Here is a 19158-nt window from a genome sequence, read left to right as displayed (position 1 = left end):
ATCAACGCTCTGATCCCCATCTGGCATCAATTGTGATGGATGGCTCTCGTCTGGGTGAGGCCCCGTGTTTTGACAAACTTTAGGGTTTGACCTTTACTCCTGATCTGAAATGGAACACGGACATCAAGTCTGTTGCCAAGGTCGCTGGAAAGATGGTGGGATCCTTCTACCGCTCCAGAAGATATCTCACTACTGATGCAATTCTCTATCTATATAAAAGCCAAGTACGTCCAAGGATGGAATACTGTTGCCATATCTGGGCAGGAGCTGCTAAAAACAGCGTATCCTGCCTTGACAGAGTACAAAATAGACTTTGTGGCTTAGTGGGGGATGCCCTTTTCTCTACCCTGCAACCTCTCTCCCACAGAAGAGACGTTGTGAGCCTATCCTTATTTTATCGTTATTTCCATGTCAGGTGCTCGTCTGAACTCCAATCTCTGGTCCCCCCTCGCCAATCTTTCACGAAAAACACCCGTCTAGCTGAATCCACTGTGAAAAATTTCCCCCACTCTATATCTGTGCCTAAATCAAAACGCGGATTACATGAACAAAGCTTCTTTCTTAGAACTGCACGCCTGTGGAACTCTGTTCCGTCTGCCTGCTTCCCACCGGACTACAACTTGGATGTCTTCAAGTCCAATGTTAACAAATTCCTAATGAACCGCCCCCTTAAGTAAACACTTCATCAAATCTCCACACTAACGTAATGTACTTGCAATAACCCTTATCCCTGAGTGGCTTCCGGGCCTTGATAAGTGGTGATCACTGTGTAAAAAAAAAAAAAAAAAATCAAAGATGCATTTATACCACTCATTTTATTTTATTAGTTATATAATTCATCTTACACATGTTTCGTTAAATGGTGAAAATTCACCAAGCATCTCATCAGAGACATATTAATGTTCTTCAAAAAAGAGACACAATTAGAGATTAAGTGTCTTTCCTTTAACAATTATCATAAACTTTCTTAACCATTGATAGCCAGGACTCATACCACCCTACTTGAGAGCTCATCGTTCAAACTCCTCAGCTTTACATTCACAGGCAACATTAAAGACATTGCCAAAGCTGCTGCAAAGAAGGTGGGCTCCCTCTACCATGCTAGAAAATTACTCACACCTGAGAGTATCCTGTGTCTCTAGAAAGCCAATATTCACCCACATCAGAAATTATTTTATAGCTTTACAAAACCACAATTCGTCCATGCATGGAGTATTGTTGCCACATCTGGGCTGATGCATCTACCCCTAGTCTCTCGCTCTTAGACAGGGTCTAAAAAAAGGGCCTTTAATCTAATAGGTCTTGCACTATCAACCAAACTCCAACTCCTGACCCATCACCGCAATGTTGTATCCCTGTGCTTGTTTTACAAATACTTTAATGGAATGTGTTCTGATGAGCTTTTCAACATACACAGCCCCAACAAACAGCAAAATCCCACCCCTTCACCATAGATGCCAGAAAGCATTCAACTCTAATAGTTTATTCACTTCGACTGCTAGATTTTGGAATTCTCTCCCTGTTTCCGGCTTCCTTGACTTTAAAACACTTCATACTATGTCATGTCAGCCATTCCATAAATAATTTTGAAAATAAAAATATTAGGATGAAAACACAACTTTATAAAAATAAAAGTATTTATTTATTATCTGTATTTTCACCCATGAAAAATGAAAGTATTTTTTAGTATCTGCATTTGCACCCATGAAAAATAAAAGTAATAAAATAAATAAAATATATTTAAAAGTATTTATTATCTGTATTTGAACCCATGAAAAATAAAAGTGTCTTTTATTATCTGTATTTTCACCCATGAAAAATGAAAGTATTTTTTAGTATCTGCATTTGCACTCATTAAAAATAAAAGTATTTTTTAGTATCTGCATTTGCACTCATTAAAAATAAAAATATTTTTTATTTGTATTTGCACTCATTAAAAATAAAAGTATTATCTGTATTTGCACCCATGAAAAATAAAAGTATTATCTGTATTTGCACCCATGAAAAATAAAAGTATTATCTGTATTTGCACCCATGAAAAATAAAAGTATTATCTGTATTTGCACCCATGAAAAATAAAAGTATTCTCTGTATTTGCACTCATGAAAAATAAAAGTACTTCTTTATTATCTGTATTTGCACCCGTAATATTTAAAGTGTTCTCTGTATTTGGACCTATGAAAAATACAAGTATTTATTTATTTACACTCATGCAAAAATATATTCTTTATTATCTGTATTTGCACCCATGAAAAATAAAAGTATTTGTTTATTATCTGCATTTGCACCCATGAAAAATAAATGTATTTATTTATTATTTGCATTTTCATCCACCCATAAAAAATAAATTTATTTCTTATTTTTTGTCATTAATGACTTTGTCAACAAATGTGTTAAAATTAAGGCAGTTAAGATTTTAAGTTTTCATCAAGTTCGACAAATTGTCGCTTTCTTAGGGAGCTCCAAACAAGAGATGCAAAAAATGAATCTAGGAAATGAAGTCGTGACCGAATGAGAGGCGGAAAGTCAATTCAATAAGATTTTGTGGAGTGCCATCAAGAAAACAAACGAAGATCTGTTGTTCGACGTGATGACCGTGTTTCAGTCGGCGTCCAACAACCCAGTAATCTTGGACGTTATCTTGTTTGTCTTCTGTTGATTTGTGTCGAAGTAGGACGCCATATTCATCAATGTGACATGACTGGGCCAGGGCCGCTCGATCAGACTCCGACCGATTCAGTCGATAATTAAAATGGTCCTTTATTCTTGCGCAACACCTAAAAAAGAAAATTAAGAGTAAGTCATAAGGTAAAAATATTATTTAATGAAACGCAAAATCAGAAAAGGTTTGTTTTGTTTTTTTACTTGGGAGTCACCTGAAGGCCACTCGAGGATAGGGGTTAATGAATGTAAGGTGGTACTTCAGTAATCCTTAATGGTGTAGATTGGGTAGAATTTGGATTATTTAAAGCTATAGCTCAACAAGAACTTGTTTACATTGGACTTGAAGGTTACCATATTATAATTAGCCGGGAAGCAGGACACTGGAATAGTATTCCATAAGTAGGCAGTTCTGGGAAAGAAGCTTTGTTCATGGAATCTGCATTTAGATTTAGGCACAGATAGAAAGTAGAGGAAATCGTATATATTAGTTGTAGCTAGTCGAATGCTTTTGTGAAAATTTGGCAAAGAGAAAAAATAACTTGCAATTTAATTAATGAAACGCAAAATCAGGAAAAAAAAAGATGTTTTTCTCATCATGTGAGTAGGAAAATTCAGTTGGCAAGCGATTTGTAAAAGAACATATTTGAGTCTTGAATAAAAGAAGATGTGTTGTTAAGTTTGCCTAACAAAACTAAATAATTAAGCAATATGCTTGAACCATAAATAACTCTCTCTCTCTTTCAACATGGTAGGGCAACTTTCCAATCTACAAATAATTGGTTAGAACTGCATTTGGGCACACTTTGATCAGTTTTTTTTAACATTATTTTATTATTCCGTGTCTTGGTTTTTCATTGAGAATTATGTTTGGATCATTGTAATAATGTTTTTAAGTCATTGAAATCATTTTCACGCGCGTTTCAGACGTTCTGTGAAGCGTCCTCGTCAGAAATTATTTTCAAATGTGTTGGAGATGTAAAAATGGCAATTTTCGTAGTTAATTTGAAGTTTTTCCAAGGGGTGGAGGCTTGTAAGTGTTTATTATTCATTGGCATGCTCAATTTTTATTACTCTTTTATTGGGCTAGTCAAGGGAGGCTGCTGACCTGGTTGTAGTCGCTCTCTCTTTCTGCTAATGTTTTTTTCTTTTCCTTTAGGGTGGGGTAGGGTGTGTGTGTGTGTGTGTGTGTGTGCTGATGCAATTCTCTATCTATATAAAAGCCAAGTACATCCAAGGATGGAGTACTGCTGCCACATCTAGGCAGGAGCTGCTAAAAACAGCCTATCCTGCCTTGACAGAGTACAAAATAGACTTTGTGGCCTAGTGGAGGATGCCCTTTTTTCTTCCCTACAACCTCTCTCCCACAGAAGAGACATTGCGAGCCTGTCTTTGTTTTATCGTTATTTCCATGGCAAGTGCATGTCTGAGCTACAATCCCTGATCCCCCCTCGCCAATCTTTCACGAAAAACACCCGTCTAGCTGAAACCACTGTCAGTAATTTTCCCCATTCTTTATCTGTGTCTAAATCAAAACGTAGATTCCATGAACAAAGCTTCTTTCTTAGAAGTGCACGCCTGTGGAACTCTCTTCCATTTGCCTGTTTCCCACCTGACTGCGACTTGGATGTCTTCAAGTCCAACATAAACAAATTCCTGATAAACCGCCCCCTTAAGTAAGACACTTTATCAGATCTCCATTACTAACGATTACTACGATATTGTCCCATTGATTACTGTACACGCAATAACCCTTATCTCCGAGTGGCTTAAGTGGTGACTACCATATAAAAAAAATCATTGGGCATCTTCCTCTCACTACAGACCAATAAGTCTCCTGTGTGTCATGAGTAAGTTGCTGGAATCCATGTTAAATGGAGAAGTAGTAAAACCACCTCAGCAAAAACAACCTTCTTAGTGACATGCAATATGGCTTCCATTCTGCTAGATCTACAGCAGATGTGCTTACAGCTATATCTCATAGGATTAGCGAATCTCTCAACAGAGCCTTCTTTTCTAGGGCAATTGCTCTTGACATCAAAGACCTTTTATAGGGTATGGGATAAAGGCCTATTTCACAAGATCTCCAGCTACGGTATAGCTGGAAAGTTTTCTCAATTATTAAATCATTTCCCTCTGATAGGTTCATAAGAGTAGTGGTTGAAGCTCACAGTATTAATACTAGAGTCTCCCAGGGGTTCATCTTGGGCCCAACTCTCTTCCTGATCTACATCAATGATCTCCCAAATTACATCCTAAGATCATTCATAGACATTTATGCTGACGACACTACCATCTACGGCAACACTTCAAAGGCCGTAAATGACCAAGTTCTCCCTGATTCTCTCTACTCTGATCTTGGGCACATGGTACAATGGGGAAAGGAGTGGCTGGTTACTTTTAAGGCATCAAAAACCAAGCTTCTATCTTTACATCATCAACGTTCTGTTCCCCATCGTCTGACATCAATCGAAATGAATGGCTTCCTGATCTGAAATAGAACACATACATTATTTATTATTCCTGATCTGAAATAGAACACATACATTAAACCCGTTGCCAAGGTCACTGGAAAAATGGTGGGATCCTTCTACTGCTCCAGTAGATATCTCACTCCTGATGCAATTCTCTACCTGTATAAGACACAAGTACGTCCAAGGATGGAGTACTGTTGCCACATCTAGGCAGGAGCTGCTAGAAGCAGCTTATCCTGCCTTGATAGGGTTCAAAATAGACTTCATAGCCTAGTGAGGGATGCCCTTTTCCTTTCCCTGCAACCTCTTTCCTACAGAAGAGACGTCGCTAGCCTGTCTCTGCTTTATCATTAGTTTCATGGCAAGTGCTCTTCTGAACTCCAATCTGTGGTCACCCCTTGCGAAACTTTCACAAAAAACACTCGTTTTACTGAAAACACTATCAATAATTTCCTCTACTCTTTATCTGTGCCTAAACCTAGACATAGTTTCCATGAACAAAGTTTCTTTCTTAGAACTGCACACTTGTTGAACTTTCTTCCATTTCCCTGCTTTCCAGCTGACTACAAGATGGTCATCTTAAAGTTCAATGTAAACAAATTCTTGATAAGCCGTCTACTTAAATAATTCAATTTACCAAATTTCCACTACTAACGATTACTACGATATTGTCATATTGACTACTGTACACTCATTAACCCTGATCCTCACATGGCCTCTGGGCCTTAATAAGTGGTGATTCCTTTGTAAAAAAAAAAAATACAAAAAGAACCCTGGACTTATATTGCCAAACCAAAATCATCCAGAACTTAACATCTGAGTCAGTCCTATAATATATACTATAATTAGAAAATGCATTTAGAGGTTTTTTTTTTCTTTTTCTACGCAACATTTTTTTTTCTTTTTCTACGCAACATTTTTTTTTCTTTTTCTACGCAACATTGTAACTTTTACTCAAAATAATTATTTTGGGTGCTTATGTAGTTTAGCAACAACAGTTAAAAAAGAAGGTAAAATATTTATGTAATGTATGTGCCAATTATGGAATGAAGTTTTTATTTTAAAAAACAATTGATCAATTTGTTCAAGTATTTTTTTTTTTTACAGAAGAAAATTAAATTTTAGTGAGACCGATCGTTCCGCTGCCATCTTAGCAATTTCAGCTGCAAAGCGGGGTGGGGAGGATAACTCCATCTAATTTTTGAAGTTTATCAAAACGCATGTGAAGTTCTAATGATTTTATTAATAAATTTTGAAGCAATTTTTTTGAAAAAAACACAAACAGAAAAAAAAAAAGGAATACCTAAAATTATTCAAAACTAAAATTAATCTCGTCAAATTTTGGCATATGTCAAAAATTGGATAGAGTTATCTCCCCTGGCGGCGTTGCAATCAGTCTCATTAAAAACTATGGTTTAATTCTCAGTGTAAACTCAGTGTAAACTCGTTTGTAAACTTTATTAAACGACGAAAAGCAAAAACTCCAAAAATTGATGATGGTGATGATGATGGTGGTGGTGATGATGATGATGCATTGTTACTGAGTGAATAGGTTGAATAAAAATGATTGGTTCGTACCAGTTGAAATCTGAGAGAAGATCTGGAGTCGAACCAACACACCCGTTGATTCTCATACCTCTTACAGTATTTTCCTGGTCTGACTGGAGATATAGAACAACAACAATTCCTTGAAAACACGGACCTAACTTTTGGATCGGAAACCCGTCAGGACATCCTGGAAGTTCAAAGATATTTGACAAAATCTCACTTTTTATCGCATGTCGGAATTTTTTCGCTTGAAGTATTGGTGGAAGAGTAACGAGTTTTGACGTGTTTCCGATTGTTGTCTTTGGCGTAAGTATCAGAGAATTCGACAAAACTGTATCGAACAAATCTGCAGGCTGAGATGTTAGATTTAAAAATCTCGGGTCTTTGGAAATTTCATTTTTATCACTCGGCAGAGACATATTTTTTGTGGCAGATGTTTTCAGCAAAGATGCAAACTGCTGACGGAGAGAACTTTGGAGATACCCGAAAGAGATACTCTTTTTCTTGGATGGTTGTTCGGACTTTTCTACAATCTCCGGAATAACCAGTTCCAATCGCTGAAGAATATTTTTCAGTTGTTCTGTATAAAAAAGGGGAGGGGCGAACTTCTTTATCGTGGCCCCAATTTTTATGTTTGGCGCTTGAAGTACAATGCATAATGTCTTGTTCCCTGAAGAAATAACTTGCAGAAAATATCGGCATTCGTGTTCACGATAACAGATTTCGATCTCTTTTTGGGTGGCGTCTTTCGTCGGAAATATTTCACGCCACAGAAGTATTTGTTGATTGTTTCCCAATTTAGAATATGTAAAGATTTGGTTGAATTTTAAATAAAGATAAATGTCTTCGAGGATATTTGGTGGTAAATAGTCGCAGAGTAAATATTCTTTAAAGAATAAACAGGAGCCCACCAAATTGAGAATCTTCCGTTGATGCGTAAGATTAGTTTGAGATTTGGGTCTTGGGACTTCACCGATTCCTAAATGTCCGAGAATTTCCTCGAGTCTAAGTTGGACAGTTTTAGGTAAAAAAAGGAAAGGAATATAGTTAAAAAATGGCATCAAGAATTTACCATTACTCTGCAACAAAATCTCGTCGACAGAATCAAAGATTGCTTTTAGCTTTCTGCGGCATTTTTTACTGCGAAATCCTAAATTTAAAGATGCATACAAGAACCGTATAACTTGCACAACAGAATCCATTAACAAGCAAACATCATGACAACTGATTGCCTCTTTCCTGACGACAAACACTAACAAGTTCTGACCCTCCTTAAAATACGCCACATGGTAAGTCATCTGATCTGAATACAACTTTGTACATTTCGCTGGTTGCCCAGTCAAATCTTCCGAAGATTGAGATAATGCCACAAACATCCCCTCTGCTCCCCGGAGAGGATTTCCATCTGTCGGATGACAATATAAGACATTAGGTTCTGTATCACTGTCCTCAGCTGCCGTAGAAGATGTTTGCAATTCTATACAGAAGACGTTTAAGAATGTCTGGTTTAAACACATTTTGAGGGTATCTTTATCGTTAAGGGAAGTTGGTTGGATAAAACTTAGAACTTTGATTTGGTTATGTTTTGAAAGCAAAGACGGTGTTTCTGGTTCTTCCATTTTCGGAATCTGAAAAATTAAAAAAAAAATTTACAAAAACATAAATAAAAGCGACATGGATCATATGTACATTTAGCACTCCAATTATGTTTGTGTCAGCACCGAATGTATGTATCAGTTAATACAGATTTGACCCTGTAATCGCAAGACTAGAATGGATGAATTATTTAGAGTTATTTCCCTTGTCTTCCAAAAATAACGTTGAGAGTTTTTAATAATTTGATTTGATTATTAAAAATTAATTTGATTATTAAAAATTAATTTGATTATCAAAAATTAATTTGATTATCAAAAATTAATTTGATTATTAAAAATTAATTTGATTATTAAAAACTAAATTGATTACCAAAAATTAATTTGATTATTAAAAACTAATTTGATTATTAAAAATTTGATTTGATTATTAAAAATTAATTTGATTATTAAAAACTAAATTGATTATTAAAAATTAATTTGATTATTTAAAACTAAATTGATTATTAAAATTAAATCTTCAATTACAAAAAACAGTTCAAAAGATAGATTCTGTCGTCCAATATGAAAAAATTTTTCTTTTTGAGTCAAGAAAACTTTCCTTACGGACAATCTCTTTCTAATTTATATATATATATATATATATATATATATATATATATATATATATATATATATATATAATCTAATTAATCTAATATAATCTAATTTATATATATATATATATATATATATATATATATATATATATATATATCATGATTCTTTGGTGGGTATATATATATATAAAATATATATATATATATATATATGTATATAATTTACACGTTCATTCTGTTATATATACAGTAGTGATGGGATGATTCCAATACATTTCACAATTCCGATACAATTACCGATTTTATACTAAATTTCCGATTCGGATTCTTTATAAATCTTAAAATCTAATATATAAACTGTCTGTCTGCCGGTCTGTCTGTCTATCTTCATATTTTCAAACTCTATTTTCTCCGAAACTAAAAGCTGCAGAGCGGCACTGGGGGCCTCAAATGATTGGATTTTTTTTTTTTTAGAAGAGTTAACGCAAAAACCATGAAAAATCTATGCATAATTTCCAAAACGTAGAAATACACTTTTGGAGATGATCTATCGATTTTAGTTTTACTGGTTGTTTAAAATCAATAAATGTTTATTATTTTATTATTACGATCAGCAAAGCAAATTTTTATTTGTTTTGCTGATATATTTTATTTGCTTTTTTTTGCTTTTGCAAATTACGATCAGCAAAGCAAATTTTTATTTGCTTGGCTGATATATTTTATTTGTTTTTTCTGCTTTTGCAAATTACGATCAGCAAAGCAAATTTTTATTTGTTTTGCTGATATATTTTATTTGCTTTTTCTGCTTTTGCAAATTACGATCAGCAAAGCAAATTTTTATTTTATTATTACTATCAACCAAAGCAAGTCTTCCAAACATGTTTGCCCCCTTCTCACAGAGACGTTGCGTTGGCTAGGGCACATCGTTCGCATGCAGTATGGTGAAATCCCCAAAGACATCCTGTATGGTGAGCTCTTAGCCGGCAGCAGACCAACCGGTAGACAACTCCTCAGAATTAAGGACATGTGCAAAAGGGACTTAAAATCCGGCAACATCAACCCCGCTGACCTCGAATCCTATGCAGCGGACCGTGACTCCTGGAGGATCAAAGTCAAGAAGTGTGTCCAGCTGAGCGAGGAGAAAAGATATGAACAGTGGGAGGAGAAAAGAGGCAGGAACAAAAGGACAGCATCAGCAGCAACATCGTCAGAGCCTGATGGAGGCTATCCCTGTGGGAAGTGCAAGCGAATCTGCCGCAATATGACGACCTTCGGGCGTGAATCTCAATCGTCTACTGAGATTGTGCCTTAAACTTCACCCATAAATAAGCAAAAAAATAACAGAGCGATGTCAAAATAAATTAAAACCGAATATAAAATGGGTACAATTGGTGCCCTTTATAAACCCAACGACTAAGCCTAAATTACTATCCCACACATAGGTTTAGTGGTTAGAATGAAGGTGCTTCTTTGTTATTAGAGCAAAAATCCAAAAATTGAATTTTAATTAAAACCAATTGTCATGTCGAAATTAGTAACATATCCAAAAATTACGAAAAATGATAAAATGAAAAATTAATTATTAATGAAAAATAAAATTAAATAAAAATGGTGGGATCCTTCTACCGCTCCAGTAGATATCTCACTGCTGACGGAATTCTCTATCTATATAAAAGTCGAGTACGTCCGATGATGGAGTATTGTTGCCACATCTGGGCAGGATAAGCTGCTAGAAGCAGTTATTCTGCCTTGACAGAGTTTAAAATAGACTTTGTAGCTTAGTGGGGGGGTGTGCACTTTTCTCTTCTCTGCAACCTCTTTCCCACATTGTCATTATTTTCATGGCAAGTGCTCATCTGAGCTCCAATCTATGATTCTCCCTCGCCAAACTTTCACGAAAAACACCTGTCTTAGTTGAAACCACTGTCAATGATTTTCCCCACTCTTTATCTGTGCCTAAACCAAAATGTAGATTCTATGAACAAGGCTTCTTTCTTAGAACTGCACGCCTGTGGAACTGCCTTCTATTTTTCTGTTTTCCAGCTGACTACAATTTGGTAGTCTTCAAGTCCAATGTAAACAAATTCTTTATGAGCCGTCCCCTTAAGTAATCCAATTTACCAAATTTCCATTACTAACGATTATTAGGATATCATCCCATTGACTACTGTACACTCAATAACCTGTACGAGCCTTTTTCAAGTCTCACACAAAAACACACATTCATATTTCAAGCTGTCATATACATACGCGCACACAAACATACGCGCCCACGTCCACACATGTACACATATTCACGTTCGCGTACATACACTCACATTCACGTATATATACACACACACTTACGTATACACATGTACTCACACACGCGAACACGAACACACACATGGACGACGTCACTTCCGCTTTCTAAGGAAATACACATGCGCAAAATACACTCTGGAAACGAGTATAAAACAAGGAGACAAGCTGTTTCTAATCCTCTTTTAGGACTAGCTCTCGGCTAGAGAGGTTGGGCTAACCAACCGCCTCCCCTTTGGGAGGCGCATGCTCGTGCGTCGTCAACACCCCTGCGACTATGTATGGGACACGAGCTAAATACTGTATGTATACATTCTCACTCTTTCTCTCTCCATCTACTACTGGTCACTAAGAATACCTTCACGTAGCTGACTACTAACTGATGACAACTCTAATATCCACTCTTTTGTCTACACGCTTGACTACCATTCTCAATTTTCCTACAACATTTATTTCTCTTCCCACGCGCGAACAAACAATAGTGACCCGAACTTGAGATGAAAACACATTTCCTTTTCTTGCTACAACACCAGTCCTGCAACGAACATTGGTTACATACGCGCGGACATGTTATAACTAAAACGTTCATTTCTTTCAACAGCAAATAAACGACGTTTATCTTATCCATAAATTGAGTCTTTGTTTCCTTCAATTCCCATTCGTTTCATTATTCTTTTGTAACGGGATTGGGGTATTTATATATCCTAGTCCCCTACAAACCCTTATCCTCGAGTGGCCTCTGGTAAGAGCCTTGATAAGTGGTGACTCATATGTAAAGAAAAAAATAGTTTTCGAAATAGATCTCAAGTTATACTTAAATAAGCAGCATGAAGTCAGGGGAGGTAACTGCGATCCGTCTTGTTACAATTGATGGTGGATATCAATGAATGGTGGAATAGTCAAAGTACATGTTTTATTTAATTTTATTTATTTATTTATTTTACATAGAAGTCACCACTTATCAAGGCCCAGAGGCAACTCGAGGATAAATTTATGTAATAAATGTAATCGATCGATGCCTTCGTTCATTTTCAAGAGACAATGGATGCCCGCTGTAAGGGGTAACTGTGCATTATGAGGCAAGTGTTGTGTAATTCCCAATCACACCACCCCTGAATCGGCACTGCTTAGGTCAATTTGTGAGGAGAGGCCCAAGACTGACTGGAAACGGAGAGCACATATATATATAAACTCCTTATTTTTTAAGGCTAAAAAAAAAAAAAAAAATTGTAATCAACATTCGTTGATCAATGCTTCCATTCAGTTTCAAGAAAACATAGATACTCCTGTAAGTGTAGCTGTGCATGTAATTGTGAGGCAAAGGTTGCAGAAGCTCCAACCACACCTCTCCTGAATCGGCACTGCTTGGGTTCAGCAACAAGAAGTGCTAAACGACTGAAAAACAATGCCAAGAAAACTGATTAAAAGATTTTCCGAAATCTCAATACTGCTTTTTTTTTTCTTTTTTTTTTTACATAGGCGTCACCACTTATCAAGGCCGATAGGCTACTCAAGGATAAGGGTTAAAGAGTATACAGTAGTCAAAAGGACAATATAGTAATCGATAGTAATGAAAGTTCGGTAAATTTGTTAACTTAAGTGGAACGGCTCATCAGAAACTTGTTCACGTTGGACTTGAAGACAACCACATTATAGACAGCTGGAAAGCAGGAAAACGGAAGACAATTCCACAGGCGTACAGTTCTAAGAAAGAAGCTTTGATCATGGAATCTATGTTTAGGTTTAGGTACAGATAAAGAGTGGGGAGAATTATTGATAGTGTTTTCAGCTAGTCTAGTGTTTCTTGTGAAAGTTTGGCGAGGGGGGACCATAGATTGAAGCTCAGTTGAACACTTTCCATGAAAATAACGATAAAGCAGAGAGAAACTCGCAACATCTCTTCTGTGAGATAGAGGTTGCAGCGAAGAGAAAAGGACATCTCCCACCAGGCCACGAAGTCTATTTTGAACCCTATCAAGGCAGGACAAGTCTTTTCTTACATCAAATTTCGAGTCTGTAGCCTGAAAATTGGCAAAGTACTTTGGTAGGGAAATGTACACACAAACACACAGACAGACACACAAACACACACACAGACAATTTCACTTTTATAGATACATAGATTTTAGCACAAGTATTTTCGGAAGTATCTTCTTGTTTTCATTTTCGGAAGAGGTATATTAGCAGAAATGGCAGAAAATCAGAAATTAATGCTGAAAAAAATCATACGCATCAAAATATATAATGCATAATAAGTCACTTCTGTTGTTGCATACTTATTGGAAATTTTGTATAGTTAGCACAAGTGCTGACGTCACCGATTTGGTGCTTGTTCTTCACAATCGGTTGGAGGTTTCTATAAAATTTCAAGGCAAACCAATGGTCTCTATATAATTGTCATGTTACAGTATATATAAAAAAATTGGAAAAAAAAAATTGGAAAAACAAAAAATTGCAAAAAAAAATTGCAAAAAAAAAAATTGCAAAAAAAAAAAGAAATTGCAAAAAAAATTGCCCAAAAAAAAAAGAAATTGCAAAAAAAAAGAAATTGCAAAAAAAAAAATTGCAAAAAAAAACCCCAATAAGGTAGAAAAAAACAAAAACAAACACTTTTTGCCGAAAATTAGTGAAAATAGAATGATTGGCTAAAAACGGTGCCGGGAAAACTCGTCCCGGGAAAACTCGTCTCGGGAAAACTCGTCTCGGGAAAACTCGTCCCCTTTCGCTAGGTAGGAAAACTGGTCCCTTATTGAATAAATATCGATTGAAAACACATTTTATGATCGTTCTTGAAGGAGATATTGTTTTTTTTTAAAATAAACTATAGCCATAATATTTTTTTAAAAATATTTTTACTTGTTTAATGTTTCTTTTGTGTTTTTAATAAAAGCGTTTATTATGTTCATAAACGAGACCGCATATTTTTTTTTATATTAATATAAAAAGAATTTACTTATATACTGTTGTTTATAAAAGGGTAAAATCGATTTTTATACCTCGCCGACTATGTTGTCTATTTAATTTATTTGGAATCGTTTATTTGGCGAAGAAAAAAAACAGAAAACAAACAAAAAACATGTCGGTCGAGTGTTACGGGAGAACGAGAAATAATGCCCGGTATATCACATCTTAGGGGGTCTTGATAATCGCTAAAAAATAGAAAATTAAAGAAATTACTGAGGGAGATTTGGTTTTAAAAAGAAAATAATAAATTTTAATATTTTTTAAAATATAATTTAGAGAGAGAGGGGGGGCATAAAACCTATATCTCCCTTCGAAAAGCAACCAACAAAAAATGAAATTAAAAAGATTCTTGATAAACGATCACGGAGTTTTCAATAACATTGATTAATAAATTTATTTAGTGATTACTTTCTCTCTTTCTTATTGATTTTAGAATTTTGAAGTAAAAATTAAAAATAAGTTAACGAGAGATTGTTAGCACATGGCATAGGCATCTCTCGCGCCAAAAAATATTTCGCTTTTAATTTATTAGTTAATTTTTGCAAAATTTGACAGGACGACAATAAATGTTGATAATTGATAAAATCATAATTTTAAATAACGCATGAGTGCATTTGGTATGACAGAAAACAAAAACATAACAATAAAAAACTATCATAATTAAAAAACAAAACCAAAAGCGTAACGAAGAATCGAATCGCTCCCTGTTTTTTAATTTTTGGGTTTTGTTTTTTTTTGTTGTTTTTATGATTCCAAAAAACATCGTTAAAATAAGAACAAAAAAAAATTATAATCAACTTTGTATGAACATAATAAACGCTTTAAAATAAGTTAAACCACTAAGAACTTAGCCAGTTAGGTAGAAAACGGACACTTAGAAAATCGATTTTATTTAAAAAAACAACAACAAAAAAACATTAAACAAGTAAAAATATTTTTTTAAAAATATTATGGGGGGGGGGGCTATAGTTTATTTTAAAAAACAATATCTCCTTCAAGAACGATCATAAAATGTGTTTTCAATCGATATTTATTCAATTAGGGACCAGTTTTCCTACCTAGCGAAAGGGGACGAGTTTTCCCGAGACGAGTTTTCCGGAGACGAGTTTTCCCGAGACGAGTTTTCCCGGGACGAGTTTTCCCGGGACGAGTTTTCCTAAATTCGCTAAAAGACACCAGAGTTACAAGGGGAGGAAAACACAGAAATTTGATCAAGTAGTTTTTTTTTTTATTATTATAATTCATGCAAATCAAATTTTTGACTAAGCGAGTCGTAGCGTTTTGGTTGGGCATTATGAAATCCGATAAATGAAATAAAGGGGAGACAACTCAAATCGAGGTGTCGAGGCACCGAATTTTTAAATGTTTTGTTAATGTTTTCTGCTGTGATGATTTATTTTATTGAACTTATTTTGAATTAAAAAAGAATTAGAAAAGTTTGGTTATGAAAAAAAAGTACTTGTATAGTTTAGTCACGACATTAAAAAATGAAAATATTAAAAAAAGTTTAAATTGTATGTATCCGTTATAGAACGAAGTTCTCTGAATAAAAAATTCACTTAATTTCATCAAGTAGTTTTTTTTTTCTTTTACAGCGAAAAAACAATTTGTTATGATACCGAGCAAAATGTTCGATTTTTAGCAAGAAAAGCTAGTATTAAACATGGGGAGGGGTGACAGTGCTTTAACTGGAGTTATCTCCCTTTGTCATTTCTAAAATTCAAACATTTTTTTTTTAATCCAAGATGGCCGCCTTCAATGCGCTCTCATAAAAACGTGTTTTTCCGCTGTAAAAAAAAAAAAAAAAAAAAAAAAAAAAAACTACTTGATGAAATTAAGTTAAATTTTTTTTTTCGGAGAACTTCGTTCTATAACGAATACATACAATTAAACTTTTTTCGATATTTTCATTTTTTTAATGTCTTGACTAAACTGTACAAGTACCAAAAAGAAAAAGCATTAATTTTGGATTGTCTTCCCTTTCCGCTAGTATAACTCTTCCGAAAATAAACACAAAAGATACTACTATACATTTTAAAGGCTTTAAAATCACTTTCGAATCGAAATTCGAATGATCATATAGAAAAAAAAACCCAAAAAAAAACAAAACAAAACAAGCCGGACTTATGGATTAAACTGGTTTTGATTTTGAAGTCTTTAAACTGCCGATTAAAACGATTGAAGTGAGGTTTAAAGACGAAAAGTCAACTTTTATGGTTCATCCCTCCTCGTTAAAAAAATAAAAAATAAATAATAAAAAAAAAAACTTTTAAAGAGCTCAGTTAAAAATAAGACTAAATTTAAAGTCAAAGTATAAAAAAAAGTAAATAGTTACCCATTCGGTCATCCGTAGTTTTCAAAATAGGATCGATAATGAAAACAAGTCCTGAGGATTTCAGGGAAGGAAGAAATAACACCAAACAAGCCTTTTGTAGAGGTTTTAAAAGGTTTTACAATTTCTTTCAAATCAATGGGATTTAAAAAAATATATATTTTTAAGTTTAACAGAAAACGGTGTTAAGTCATATTGAAGCCCTTACAATAACAAGGACGATAACTCGTGTAGATAAAAACTCTTGATCGAGTTATCGTTCTTAGTTTGGTGACTTGCCAAACGAAAAACTGAAGACAATTTTTGGCTATTTTTTTTTTAGTATATGTATTTTGAAGCGATTTATTTTGCCACGGCTAAAAAGTGAAAGAAATCCAAGTTGTTTTTTGTTTTTTTTTAATTAAAATCTGTTAAACTCCATTATTCTTGAGCAAATTTTTTCCATATGAAAAGCAGAATAATATAAAACTTTGGGTTTACTGTACACATAGATTCGAAAAAGTTGTCAAAAAACAAATATGTTACAAATAAATGTTATCAAAGGCAAGATAAGTTATTTTCTACCAAACTGGATAAGTTTTCTAGTGTTTTGCTTGTTGGTTTTATTAGTGTTTTTATTTAATGTAACATGTTTATTCAGCTCGAAAAACATACAGTGTTTACCGATGTATTGGAAAATTAAAAATGCCGCCCGGGCGCCCGACTCTCTCTTTGATACGATAACTTTGGGAAAAGGAGTTAAAAATACAAAAATATACAACATATTGTTACAAACCCACCAGCCTATGTCACGTCACGGTAACATATATTGAGCGAGTTTCTAACAGCATTTTGTTTATTTTTTAAATTTATAACTCCTTTTCTCAAACTTACCGTGTCAAAGAGAGAGTCGAGCACCATTTTAAATTTTCCAATACATCTGTAAAGCATTTATGCATGACAGTTACATGAGGCGAATGTTTGTATTTTAGTTTCAAGAACCGTCGACAGATGTCACTTGTTAGGGGTCGATAACTCTTCCTTTTCTAAAAGTGTAAATTAAAATTATATTTTTATACAATCTTTCTGGACAAAAAAAAAAAAAATTATTTTTATACCTCTATAAATGTTTCATGTTTTTTTTTTTTTAATTATATTTTGCTACATTTTTATACAACCTTACCGAAAAAAAAAAAACGATTCTAAAAACAATTTATAAATGGTTTATGTTTTTATCAAATTTATTTTTTTTTTTTTTCAGTTATGACACTCACTGTAAAAAAAAATTATATTAATACATTGAAATTATATTTTGATACATTCTTTTATACAAATGTTTTGATTTTCATATATTTTTGTGTTATTTATTTCGTTATATATATATATATATATATATATATATATATATATATATATATATATATATATATATATATATATATATATATATTGCGTTAGCGTAAACACTTGTTTATAATTGAGGCTTACATAATGGTAGGTGTGTCAGAAATTTCGTGAAAAATATTGAATAATTCCACCCCGTCTTTCCAAGCTTATAACTCCTCGAAAAATGTACTCCAAGCCCTAATTTTTTTTTTCAATTAAAGGAGCAAGGTCCAAGGTTTCATTAAAAAAAACAAAAAAAAAAAAAAAAAAACATGCATTTTTAAAAAAAAAGGTTTTAAACTTCGGACTTTACAGGTAAATTTCTAAAAAAACACTACTTTTTTGTTTTAAATTTGAATATATTATTTATTGATCATTTATCTTCAATTTGTGATATATAACACTTTGGTGAGTAAATTAATTATTTACTTTTTAATAGACATTTCAAAATGAGAGGCGTGAAATCATTCGACCCCCTGGTTTTCCAAGCTTATAACTACTCGAAAAATGTAATTCAAGCCCTAATTTTTTTTTTCAATTAAAGGAGCAAGGACCAAGGTTCCATTAAAAAAAAATAATAAAAGAAAAAACAAACAACATGGTTTAAAAAAAAAAAAGGTTTTAAACTTCGAACTTTACAGGTAAATTTCTAAAAACACTAGATTTTTTTGTTTTAAATTTGAATATATTATTTATTGATCTTTTATCTTCAATTTGTGATACATAAAACTTTGGTGAGTAAATTAATTAATTATTTACTTTTTAATAGACACTTGAAAATGAGGGGGGCGTGAATTAAAAAAAACAACGTTTGTCTAAAATATTATATTCAGTTTATTGGAAAGAGCATAAAATATCACATTGATCCTAAAAATATCGTAAAAATTGAATCAATAGAAAAATTTAGATAGATTTTTTAAGTTTAAAAATTGAAAAATACTGAGCTCGTAAAATTAAATTAATTTCATTACTGTTAAAAAAAAAAATATTTCTATTACTTTTAAAGCAACTTTAATAGTTTATTTTGGAAGTATAATCCATAAAGAAAATAGACAACCCACTTTTAAAAGAGAAATTACGGGTTTTTTATATTTTATTCGCAGTTTCGTGTTAGGGGTGTCAAAAATTCATACAAAAATTCTGGGGTTTGTATTATTGTACACATAGATTCGAAAAAGTTGTCAAAACAGCAAATATATAACAAATAAATGTTATCAAAGGCAAGATAAGTTACTTTTCTACCAAACTGGATATATTTTTCGTGTTTTTATTCAATGGAACATGTTTATTCAGATCGAAAACCATACAGTGTTTACCGATGT

At 33.4% G+C, this 19158-nt stretch overlaps 1 protein-coding gene across 2 annotated transcripts; it reads right to left on the bottom strand.

Moving 5' to 3' along the window:
• On the bottom strand, positions 1 to 17227 carry LOC145263629 (protein inturned-like). Of its 2 annotated transcripts, none has more exons than XM_080120475.1 (3): positions 17135 to 17227; positions 6714 to 8311; positions 1 to 2777 (listed from the first exon to the last, which is right to left on the bottom strand). In XM_080120475.1, the coding sequence occupies exons 2-3, from the start codon at positions 8300 to 8302 to the stop codon at positions 2489 to 2491; spliced, it is 1878 nt and encodes a 625-aa protein (XP_079976601.1). In that variant the 5' UTR covers positions 8303 to 8311; positions 17135 to 17227; the 3' UTR covers positions 1 to 2488. The 2 variants fall into 2 exon arrangements, with proteins under 2 accessions (XP_079976601.1, XP_079976600.1); XM_080120474.1 differs by lacking the exon at positions 17135 to 17227 and adding an exon at positions 16475 to 17109 and having other exon boundaries at positions 2 to 2777.
• Between the last annotated feature and the right edge of the window lie 1931 nt (positions 17228 to 19158).

The sequence above is a fragment of the Euprymna scolopes genome, chromosome 39 (assembly GCF_053919585.1).
Source record: "Euprymna scolopes isolate OS-2025 chromosome 39, ASM5391958v1, whole genome shotgun sequence".
NCBI lineage: Eukaryota > Metazoa > Mollusca > Cephalopoda > Sepiida > Sepiolidae > Euprymna > Euprymna scolopes.
Note: the sequence above shows the minus strand (reverse complement) of the source record. Positions and strands in the feature narration are given on the sequence as shown.